Genomic DNA, 12,846 nt, shown 5'->3' on the forward strand with positions numbered 1-12,846 from the left:
CGTGAGCATTTTCGTCAAACTGGCACCGCTAAGCATTCTTTTCTGCTTCATAGAAACAAACAGTAGCAGAAGGGATTTGTTTCTGTGAAGCTAAAAAAACTACGACCCTGACATACAAGGAGATTTCTCCTTGCACATCAGAGCGTTTGTTTATTTTCCTTGCAGGTCCCGGCATGCCTTACATAGCAGAACTGGGAAGGGACATCTCATTCTAGGAGACTGTTGTAAATAGAATCAACCATTGACGCGCTGATGGTGGCCGCCATGTGGCAGGTGGGCTGCTGCCAATGACTGATCACAGACAGGGCCTAGTGGAGGCTCTAACAGTACAAAATCAACAAATCCCCCACCCCTGAATAGGGCGGGAGAACCAACAGTCTGGACATTTATCGGGGAGCTCCCTTTCAGCTAAACCGTAAATGACTTTCATAGTGTTTATGCTGGGGACCCTAAACCCCTCCCTATCTTTCCCCAACAGCGATTTTTAGGTCGAGCCTAGCGCAGCGTGCATGCGCTGCCCTATGGGAGGCTTCATGTAATCACTCCAAACTTCTCTGTGTGGGTCCTGCTCCACCCACACATCTGATTGGCCTTTGCATGTGTCTTTTAGTAATGAAAGCACGCAAATAGCCAGAGGCGGGTGCATGTCCCATCTCTTCTTCAAATTTTCACTCCCACATCATTTTGCTCTCAGGAGCGAGCAGCGGCGCGCAGGGAGGCAGCTGCATTCCTGTGCCTGCCACCTCCATTTGCCTTGAGCTGCTGTTTTTTTTTATCCTCTTCATCTCTTTGATATAATTGAAAGGAGAGACGCACTTCTCTGTGACACTTCCAAATCGGTTTACCCATATTCATGGGATGGTAACTCACGCCGGTCTCGGTTTTTTCTTCCTTGCAGCGCGCACGCACGCTTCACTCGCAGGCACCCTTACAGCATGCACACATCGCACACCACTCGTGGGACGTGGGACGCGCAGGTCAGCAGCTGCAGTACCTCGTTGTATATTTACATTAGGAGCACTACCCCCACCCTCTGTGCGCACAAGCACAGCGTTTCCCTCCCCCCAACTATTCCGTGTGCTTTACCAAGCCAGTGTGAGGCATTAGAACATAAAATCAACCTAGCAATGATTGCGCACTTTACAAATAGGCGTTCAATGATCCCGATTGCAAGTCCATCTCCTAACCCCCAAATCTCTGCAGTTGACGCCCTCCTCGCACCCTGGCGTGCCTCTGGTGAAGGTATGTCTCTTGCACCTTTTAACGGCTCCGATCTTCCCCATTGAGGCTAGCCAAGCAGGCGGGTAACACGTGCATGGCGTTTGGCACGGCAGTCTGCTTAGTGACTCAATGCGACACTTGTTTGAAATCCGCAGGAACTTGGCACCAAGATTGTTGTTTATGCGCACGATTTGTTCAACTTTAGGAATAGAGCGGCTGAGCTCTCATTGTTTCACTTGTCTCCTGTGTGGAAAGCAAGAACGGTGTTCTCTTGAGATACAATAGGGCATTTGAGATAAAGGAAACCTTTATATATACGTATGTACGTGTGTTTAACAGGAGAGTCGACTCTCCTGTTAAACACACGTACATACGTATATATAAAGGTTTCCTTTATCTCAAATGCCCTATTGTATCTCAAGAGAACTTCGCTCTTTCAATGCTATTTTCATCTTTAAAATCGGCTTTCTTTTCTTTTCTTTTTCTTTTTTTCCAAGAAATGTAATTGGAATCTTATTTATGCTGACTTTATTATTTAACTGCCTAGTACTTGTTATCTGTCCTTCCACCCCAAAGTTTCGATTATTATTGCTTTTTTTTTTTTTTTCTTTTTCTTTTGTTTTTTTGTGCTACCCCCTGCCGTGTTGTCCAGCACTATATCTCGCTTTTGTATTTCTTGAATCTGCTCAATAAAAATCTTTAAAAAAAAAAAAAAGGAAAGCAAGAACGGTTATATCAAAGTCAAAGTCAAAGTTTGCTTTATTCGGTTAAATTTTAAAACCATCAAAACACAGAACAGTAATTCATTGTACAGGCAAATGCAATTAAAAATTTTTTAACACAAAAGATAAATACAATACAATTTGGCACTAAATACAATAAAAGTATGTCTTTCAATTAATTCAGCAATATTACAATCTATAAAATCATTTCTCCTTCAACATTCCATCTTCAACAGTTTGTTAAGCACAATACTCATTGGGAAATGAGGGGAATAACTAAGTAGACTGAGCCCTATTTCTAGATCTTAAAGCAACCACGATGAAGCTCGCAACCCCAAAACAAATCAGAGGAGACTCCAACATTTGTAGATAGGCCAACGCAGGCCTTACTTGCTCAAATTGACGATTCTTGAAAATCGGAAGAATATATTTTTTACGCTGAGAAGAGTAAAATTTACAAAAAAATAACATGTGCAACGTATTTTGTTCAGAGATGTTGTCACAAGGACAAGGCCCAAAAGTTCCCTCTTTGAAAAAGCCTTTGGGGTAGGCCAAGAGCCAAGGGAGCATACCATGCTTAAACCTTATTAGCAAAAACATATGGAAAGGTTTGTTGATGTAGGTTAAGTAAGGCTGGATCTCACCACCTAAACTCAACATAACAAACCTCCTAACTGTCGGTTTCCCCAACTCATCTCCTTCCCTTGACAACATTGCTCTAGTCAAAAATTGGGTCTTAAGGGCCTTGATTTGCTCTTTACCTTGTGCACAAGGACTGGTAAACAGTTCAAGACAGCCAAGCGACTTCAAGTTGTTTTTAATATAGCAGATCCATGGGATAGACATAGCTTCATCTAGGGACAAGCAATCTTGAATAATTTGTTGGTTTAGATTTGGTGGCTGCTGCGCCCAAACCCTTAACCAACCTAGTAACGGGGCCACAGATATTTGGTCAGCGAGATATCCCACTCCCAGATCCTCATGTATGTTAAAAATTGGTGCAGAAGGGGGAAGAGACAACAATTTTCGAAAAAAAGTATTTTCTACTGTTTGGATGTCAGGAGAGGCCTTATAACCCCAAACCTCACTACCATATAGGGCCATGGGAATACACTTAGCTCTATAGATTTTTATTAGAGCAGGAAGCGGTTTACACCCCAAGCGCTTTGCAAAGCCCAACAGAGCACCTGTAGCTCTAGCAAGGTTATTCTTTTTCTGAGCACGTTGCATGACCCAAGATATTCTGTCGTCAAATACGATCCCTAAATATGGGAAGGTCTGCACTTTTATTAATTCCTGCCCATTACAGAAAAATTTCACCCTTTTCGCCCTCCCCGTACCTATTGACATGGAATGTGATTTTTTAAAATTTATTAATAAGTCTAAAGAGACCATAAAATCATAAAATCCATTTAAAAGAGCTTGTAAACCTCTCGCGGTTCTAGCCAACAGAACGGTGTCATCCGCATATAGTAATGCGGGGATCATTTTAGAGCCGGCTTTGGGAATATCTTTCCTAACCGAAGTTAAAACCACGCCCAAATTGTTAATGTAAAGCGAGAAAAGTAGGGGGGCAAGAATGCACCCCTGTCTTACTCCACGCTTTACCTGCCACGCATCTGTCTGACTCCCGTCTTCACTATAGCGGACAACTGCGGTAGTGTCCTCGTGGATAACAGCCAAGAAGGTAATCAGTACCGGATCAAGGCCCAAAACGGCTAATAAGGCTCATAATTTTTGCCGATTTACAAGGTCGAAAGCAGTGGACAAATCCATAAAAGCTAAATGGAGGTCCCCCTGCTTAGCGACCGTGTATTTCCCAATAATGAGATGTAAATTAAGGCATTGGCCTACAGTACCCCTTCCTTGTCTGAACCCATATTGTAGGTCAGAGATTATAGATTTCTCCTCCAACCACACTGTTAAGCGAGCAAGGACAACTTTACCCATTACTTTCATGGCAGAATCCAAGAGAGAAATAGGCCGGTAACAAACCGGATCTTCTCTTGAACCTTTTTTAAAAAGAGGGACAATAACAGCTTTGCCCCAAGATTTAGGAGCACCGGCTTCAGATGCAGCATTAAAAACACGAGTTAAAAGTTTAGCCCAAAACCTTGAGTCAGCCCTATAAAGGTCCGCGGGGACTCCATCCGGTCCTGGGGCTTTACCTTTTGCCATTGACTCAATGGCCTCCAGGACTTCTTCCTCCTTAAAAAGGATTCCTGAAGCTAATGTATTATCCGCATAATTTACTGGATTACGTTCTTGAATCTCCGAGTAAAGACCACTAAAATGGGCCACCCATCTGTCTGGCGGGATGAGACATTCTTTGTTAGTATTCTCCAGCTCATTAAAAAGAGGACTATTAATCACCTTCCAGAACTGGCTACTATTTTTCTGAATACTTGCGTCTGACAAATCATCCCATGCCTTATTTCTTAACTGGTTTTTCCTGTCCTTTATTGCTTTTTGGAACATCTTCTAGCCTCTGCTATCTTACTAGGGTTATCACCGGATTCTTTCAGTGCCGATAAGAGAGCAGAATGAGCACTAGAACAAGCACTGGTCAAACCAGTTTTTAAATTTCTTGGGCCTTGGTCTCCCATGACTGGTAAGATTCCCCACAACTTGTTTAGTAATTCTGTCAAAGGCATCCAGAATAACCCTCGGTTGTGCCACTGCCGAGAGACACAGACTAAAATCCTCTTTTTTACTTTCATATAGGTTTTCAAGGAAATCAGCCGGGGTAATAACATCCCATCTCAATCGTCTTCCCTGACTAGTAGACTCTAGATTTGTGTTGGAGATCGAAGGCAAGGGAACATCTTTCCTCAATGCCTTAACTTTGATTTCCAGAGTGAGAGGATTGTGATCACTTGAGGCATTTTGCGTGACACAAAAAGTACCCAGTAAGTTCATCAGAATGCGAGATACGAATATGTAGTCAATTGTACTACAATGGCCTTGACCCGTAAACGTAGGGACGGGAACCAGCAAGTCTTGAACAGGCATGTGTAAATGATAGGTCGATACCATATTCTCTAAATATATCCCACCCTTAGAGTGTTCAAAATGGATAGCCTCTTGTGGGCAAAAATCATGATGGTTATTTGCAAAACAATTAAGATGACATACATGAATATTAAAATCGCCAAAAAGTAAAAGCAAATAAGGTTTAACATTAATTGCATCATACTCGTCCAAAAATCTGAACAGTGCTTTGAGATGCTCTAACTCATCCAGCCTAGTGAATGAGTTATAAAAATTAACCACCAAGAATGATGGCAAATTAACACATTCCATTTTCACCGCTAAAATATGAGGAGAATTGGTCACTAACAGCTCCATGCTATATAATAACTTTAGACTGAATAATAACAAAAGACCCCCTCGTGGTCTCCCCATGACAGAAGGCACAGCATATTTGGTAAAGGACTGATACCCATCCAGGTAGTAAGGATCTGTAGCCTCCCATGTTTCTTGTAAAGCAATTATGTGATAAGTGGAAAGAAAAGCCCTCCAGTTTTGATCACCTCGTTTAGAGCAAAGACCAGCAATATTCCATGATAAAGCAGTAATTAAATCTAGTGCCTTCTACACACACTCGCTCTTTTGTTAAGCAATTTTCCAAATTAAGTGAAAGAGGTAGTGGATCAACTTCTACTCCGTTAGAAGGCAACTCAACACCCAAATTATCAAAATTAATGATAGGAGCTATTCCGCTCCTAACTACAGAGACTACCTCCGGGCGCCTCTGCGTGACTCTTATGGCAAGCTCTGTCTGTAAAGGTAAAGTTTTAACTATTAGAGCACTGGAATTGACAATATTATCCACAGCAGGTGTCCTGGGAGATAAAAACCCAAAAGAATTGGAAGAAACTGCACTGGAAACATCATTATGGGTATAAACTCCATCGGCCCTGAGTCAGTCACTAACATCTAAAGTACTAAGGACTTCATATCTGTTACTTAATAGCAGTGATTTACTTGCAGGGACGTGCTGAAAAGGGTGCTCTCTCAATCTGACAGGCCCCAAAAAGAGTGGTGGATAAAAAAAGCCCAATGGAAGAACATTAACATAGTCCTGTTGAATTCTAATAGACCCTGCTTGTCTTAAAATATGGTCAACTATATCGGGGGAACTAAAATTCACAATGACACAGTCACCCTTCAGAGTCTTATTGGACTTCCCCACCCAGGAGACCCCTTCTTACCATTTTAAAACAATCAAAGAGGTGACTCCCCAAGACTGTCTTCCCAGCCAAATAGTGGAGGGCTTTATTTTTCAGGGAGGACCAATGCTCTTCCTTGCCATCACAAATTTTCGGGACATTGGCCAAAATAACCGTATATGGGCAGGCCTCTGGTGGCAAGTTTAGTGGACAATCCTTATGTGTAGGCTCCCCCCGAGAACTTCGTCTTTCAGTATGACCCCTCAGCCCTGGGCTAACACCATTGATTCCCCGGGCAGGTGGTAAGGGGATTATAGGGCCAGCAACAGGAGTTGACATAGAGTCAACCAGTTCAGACACTCTAGAAGTGACTTCACTTAGGGGATGTAGATCAGGTGGATTAGGCCTTAACACCGGTGCACTTTGACCCGCAATATGACGTTCAATGAGAATAAATCTATCGTCAATCTTACTGAGTCTATCCAAGACCGGCGATATAATCGCCCTCAATCGCTCGTCCAACAGCTTAATCAAATCAGCTGAAATGCCCCTCATAGTAGCTACGTCCCCTTGAGCCCCAAGCTCAGTAAGCCCATTTCCCTTAAAAGGAGTTGCCTCAACCACTGAACTACCTTCCGGATGAACCAACCTTTGGCCAGGATCTTTATTCCTAGGTTGTTTAGCATGTTGACGGTTTCCTTTGGGGGCATGAGTAGCTTTTCTCTTACCCTTGGGCACTTTAACAGGGGCAACAGAAGGGATCTTTAACTGCCTAGTGCGTGAGGCTGGGGGGGAAAGAGAAGGACTAGAGACATTCATCGAAAATTGGGCACTGGAAAGACAGGTCTCTAAAGCAGGCCCAGAAGAGATAGAATGGGTAGCCTGCGTAGAAACAACTGAATTAAGCTGGGTAAAAGGCTCTAATGACAACCTTCTTTCCACAATTTCAATTTCTTTTGACATGGCATTTTCAGCTTTTTTTAAATAAGCGTCTAGGGTCCCTGACCCCCCCGCTGTAGAGCCCTTGTTGTAGTTTTTCGCCATAGCGTAATCTGCAACAGAAGCCTTAATGCCTTAATGTGATTGTTACAACAGCTATCACAACATGAAGACCTTAACAGGGCAAACCTCAAAAACTGACCAGGTGTTGAAACGAACAATCCCAAAGTACGTGTGGTGCTGGTTAGAGGGGTGGCCCAGCCCAGCCTTATCCAGCCCCGGACGGCCACAGACGGCCCGCCCTTTGCCCGGGCTTAGCCCGCGCGCGGTCCCGCGACGCGGGAGTCGCAGCGGTCTATTATGCCCCTCCTGGCGGGAAAACGGCAACGCGGCTCCCCTGGCGCTTGGGATGATGGGGAATGTAGTCCCGTCCCCGCTCCGCGGCCGCTGATGGTGTTGGCGGCGGCGGGGGACGGAGAGACAGCAGGGAGAAAGGGACAGCGATGCAGGACAGCCAAACCTCCTGTAAGTCCACAACAAGTCGCAAGCAGCCCGGTTATATAATTTAGCAGATGGTTTAAACTTTCAGAATGCTTCTTCCTTTTGATTTTTCCAAGTCCCACCTTTCTCTAATGAGAACAGTGAGGAAAAAATGCTTCTTGCTATTCTGCTGGTTCCTCGTGTCAGTGTTTTGAAATGTATTGCACATGTGTCAGGCGCGCAACACCCATTGGGCTCAAAGGGCTCCAGTGCCCCCCCCCTCCGTCCTGTGTGTCAGCCCTGGCTGAGACAGCTGCCCGGGCACACACACAACCACACCCGAGTACTTCACAGGTCTTTAAAAGACCATTTACTTGTTAAAGATACTTTGTTGTTCTTTCAGCCCTTCTTAGAGCCCCTGCATCTTCACTCTGCGGATTGCTGGAATAATTCCACTCCACCCTAAATTTATATCCGCCCCCCCAAAAAAAAGTTCACTCTAGTTGCGCCTCTGATGTATGCAGAGATTTCAGGAAGCTTCCATTATTAAGCAATCATTTCTCAATTGTTAGAAAGCTACACATAACAAGAGCAGCCGTTACACCATCAGGAAACGGGGCATATAATATATAAAACAATGGTTTGCCTGGAGCTGACTGTGAACAAATATATAACAAGCATTGGCATAGCCAATAGGTCTCGCTTTTGGGACCTTATATGTATTTAGTTATGCAGCACAATAGCCTTGGTGCAACAACATCTACTGTTGCATGGCTAAACACTTATAAGGTCCCAAAGGCGAGACCTATTGGCTATTCCAATGCTTGTTTTTATTTACTCTTTCTTCCTTGTGCTGCCAGAGGCACAAGTGTACATACAGTCATACGGGACAGACCGTTAGCAGAGGTATCTTTAAATTGATAGAAAAGGAAGCAGCAACTCATGTCATTACTAGAGGAACAACTAAAGTCAGCAGAAAGGGTGCAGGACCACAGTTGTTAACCTCATACCCTGTGCCCTCAGAAGCCTTCCAACACCCACATCAGAACATTAAGAATTATTCTTCGTTTTGCATCCCATACTGTAAAAATATAAACCCAGTTCTGTGCCAATAAAGCAATCTTGTACTGGAAATAAGGTGTGCGGTCTCTATTTTGTGTCAAATGCCCTTATAGAAACATTTAATAAAAGATCAGGCAAATATCGCATGAGAAGAAACCTCTTATGGAGTTATCACAGCTCAGAGTGACTGGGAGAGGGATCATCAAATAGCTCTTTGTGCATGTACTATGAGGAAGTTGGACTCAATGGTATGTTGTTGCGTGGTGATGCATGGATGACCTGCCATTGCTGACACTGGACTTCCAGTGCACACTATACTCTGAGCATGGGCCAGATGTGCGGAATGTTGGACTGCGCTGGACTAACTTGTAGAGAGGACATTTCCAGGCTGACTGTGGCAGCAAATAGCCTTTAATACCTAGTCAGCGTCCACTGATTTGAACTGCCCCTAGTCAAATAAATAGACAGTCAAATGGGGGTTGGTAGATGTGAAAATGGACACATATCGGCAGAATCAGAAGATATGCTCTTACTAATGTTGTTTGTATAGCATCTGCGTACTCGCAATACTTTCACATGATCATAAATCATGCAGTCTCATTTGCATTAGCATGGATAAACAACTTTTGCATTTGTTCTGCCTGATAGTGTGTTTACGGTGTTTTTTGCTTAACTGTTTGTGGTTGTAGATTATGGGTTGACACAGTCTATCATTGCATGGTTCTTACCATTTGAGCAACAGTTTAGTGTGCAAACCATCAGCAGGAAAAGGAAGTGTGTAGTCTTTTTTTCCCTGCATATACCCTTGAACCTTGTTTAGAAATGATGAAGGTTTAAGAATTATTGGAGGCTTTCTGAATATCTATTTGTCCAAAGTCCTTTAATTATTATTAAATTTGGACCCATAAGGTGCGTCTATTGCAAAAAATGTGATCGGCAACCTGACTTTACTGTGCATTGAAACAAATCTGAAGCAATATGTAAGCAAAAGAACCAAAATAGTACCAATATATTTTTATGTTTTGAAGATTGTGGGTGGACCTGTTTTCAAGATGCATCCAACTGCTTGAGAGACATTTTTCTGAATGTTCCATATGTTGAAGCTTCCTCCTTCCTCCTAACGCGAGCACATGGACCTTAATTTCATTTCCTTGAGTGGCCTTTAACCCACACTGTTCAAAAAGCAGTCATGGAAGGGTTGGATTGCATACCAACAGTGTACACACACACACACACTCTGATACTATTTCCTTCCTATCAATTGTCATTTAACTTCAAAACCGAAATATTTTACATATGCCAGTGGACAGGGCAAAAGACATGGGCATTGTGGCTTCTATTTTCAAGGGGCCCTTTGCCTCAAATATTTTTCAAATACTTTTCAAATGCTGTTTAAATTCGTTTGGCATCATATATGCAATGGAGGTAGACTCCTCCACTACTGCAAAATAGAAAACTGTATAGAAACCCCATGGGTTGGTTTAAAATGTGAAAGAGAGTTAAAACAAGCAATGACTGAAGGGAGCTGACCCACTGTCTGTGTATTTGTTTATGTTCAAGCCATGAGCTCGCGCAGACAGCAAACACTGCCATAGCAAGACCTAAAAACAGCCTGGTCCCCATATGGGTATAAGATTTAGTTGGGGAAAGTCACCCTCCTTCCATCCATTTACTCTTCTATCTAATAATCCATCTATCTGTCCATTCCTTCACCTTTTAATCTACATTTTGTTTATGTTGTTTCTTCTCTTTGCACATCAGCTGAAAGCCCACAACCCTTTTCATGGTATTTTTTAGCAGTGTTATTTATTGGCATTTTGTCTGAAGACCTGCATACATAAGATACCATCAAACAACTAATTGATGTTTATGTGCCCTAATAGACTAGCTTATCAGTCCCAGTGGCAGGCCCCACTTAATCTGCTAGAGTGTGGGGTGGGGGGTCCATATGCCACTGCTCTGTATCCATGCTCCATGTTATCTTACTGTGTATGTTGAAATGTGCCTTCTGTTTAATCAGTCACTTGCCAAATTATTGTTAATGTTCAACCTCCCCATAATTCCTTCTACTTGACAACGAGAGCGTGACATCAACAAAGCTTTGCCAATGTTTGAAAGGAAACTTCATGTTTTGTTATCAGACCGTAGTTTGAAGATTTGCTGGCTATGCTGAAGGCCTGCAGTTGCTGGCAAGGAGAAATAGGGTGGGATAAAATGACAGCAGTGAAACATATGCACAAAATGTTGCCCTCACTTCACAAAGGGCCACATGTACGACCATTTTTGGCAGTCACAAATGGAGGTTGGCGCCATTTGCAACCGCAAAAAAGGGTTGTACCATGTATGAATCCTATTTTGCGAGTCGGTAACCTGTTACCGACTCACAAATTAGGGTTTGCGAGTCGCTATTAGGAAGGGGCGTTCCAAGGGTGTCCCTTCCTAATAGCAAGTCACAAGGGCATGTACGATTGTTTTGCAACCAGAATGAGGTCGCAAAACAATCACAGCTTACCCCTTACTTCAAGTAGGTGGTAAGCCACTCGCAAACGGGAAGGGGTGCCTAGGGGACCCCTTTACGACTGACAGCGAAAACATTTTTTAAGAGCAGGCAGTGCTCGTATAGACCACTGCCTACTCTTAAAAAGTGAAACTGAAACATTTCATTTTTGTTTTTGAAACGCATCCCATTTTCCTTTAGGGAAAACGGGCTGCATTTTAGTAAAAAGTTGATTTATTTAAAAAGCACACACAGACATGAGAGTCTGCTTTCCCCAGCAGGCCACTATCTCTGTGTTATTGCCCATTCCCTATTGGTCTCAAATTGCGATCAGGCTCATGAATATTGATGAGACAGGTCATTTTCAACACCATTGGGAATCACAAAATGTATCTGAGACACATTAGTACATTTCCTTTCTTTTGCGACTCACAAATTGTGAGTCGCTAAATTTCACAAATTGCGAGTAGCAAAAGGAAATGGTTGTACATGTTGCCCAATGTTCACTGGCAATTGTTTGAAAGATCCGATTATATGAAAGCAAACTTTGGTGTAAATTGGATGGAACAAGCTGGAGACAAGAGCATCCACAATTATAATACTGAATGTAAAGAGAGGAAGGAACATGTTTTGTCACTGCAGTTTCATACCTTGGAGGAGCATGTTTAATGGCTTTCAGCACCCCACAAACTGCTTTAGATGATGTTTATCGTGTAATTCTGTGTAGCACTCCTACCTATGGTACAACTGTTCTTTTGTTTCTGTTGAAATTCACCTCTCGGCCACACACTGGGTCTTGTCCGTGCTATACAAAACCATAAATAAATGGATTCATTCATTCTGCAGTGCTGATGGCACCAGCTATTATGAACCGGACATGTTGAAAGAAGCGCTTTTCCAGTCCATCGCACACATTGCTTGGTTTGAGATTGAAAGTAAATCTTCAAGATTGTTCATTTTGTGTTGAGTGCATTCATCTTTCCATCTGGGCATGTACAGTGTGCATAACTCTAATTTCCTTTCAGAAATAGCAGGCGCTGGCGGCCATTTGCAAGGTGATAGCGGAGAGATGCAGACACCTGGGTTCCCTGCGAGCTTGTATGCCAATGATGCTATGTACCAGGTACGTCAAAGATAAAACCAAATACAATTTTATTTCTTTTAAAATAGAGAAGTGCTTTTTTCATACGCAAAAGGGAAACCAATTGTATGTTGCATTGACCAGAGTCTTGTTTGAAATCAAGACACAGGTAACAACATTGGAGACAATGCATGAATGACAGGTGATCTAAAGAAAATATGCTCGACATATGGATGCGAAAAGTTTCTCTCTAGTAAGAGGAATTCAAATTGTTATTGAAAATCCCTCTAAAAGTTTATTTGAAACGTTCATGCTGTGGCAGCCCACAGAAGCTAACATTTTCATGTGTCCTGAAGAAGGTTTGTGAAAAAGTAATGCAGATGCATTATAAAGTAAGTAGGTAAAAGTTTATAAAGCGCTCGAATGCCGGGCATCTTGGCGCTGGAGAGAGCAAAGGAAAAACGCGGAGCCCGGAATACAGATCGTTACTGAGTGGGAAAGAGCCAAGTTTTCAGTTGGCCCCGAAATTTAGACCGAAGTGGCTGGGATCTGATATGAGGAGCCAGCTTGTTCCAGAGATTGAGCGCTAAGTAAGAGAGACATCTACCTACCCATTTAGCTTTCTTAATTTTAGGGACATTTACAAGTGCCTGATTGGCTGATCTTAGAAAG

The 12,846-nt window shown here is 42.9% G+C and overlaps 1 protein-coding gene across 1 annotated transcript in view; it reads left to right on the forward strand.

Annotated features, from left to right (window-relative positions):
- Window positions 1–12,846, forward strand: part of LOC146866318 (ovochymase-2-like) — a 537,690-nt gene that overhangs the window by 203,098 nt on the left and 321,746 nt on the right. The window contains exon 5 of the mRNA XM_085635459.1: window positions 12,119–12,216. Within this exon, the coding sequence (XP_085491585.1) occupies window positions 12,119–12,216 (98 nt within the window). The remainder of the gene's footprint in view (window positions 1–12,118; window positions 12,217–12,846) is intronic.

Source organism: Triturus cristatus, chromosome 2_1, assembly GCF_964204655.1.
Source record: "Triturus cristatus chromosome 2_1, aTriCri1.1, whole genome shotgun sequence".
In the NCBI taxonomy this organism is placed as follows: domain Eukaryota; kingdom Metazoa; phylum Chordata; class Amphibia; order Caudata; family Salamandridae; genus Triturus; species Triturus cristatus.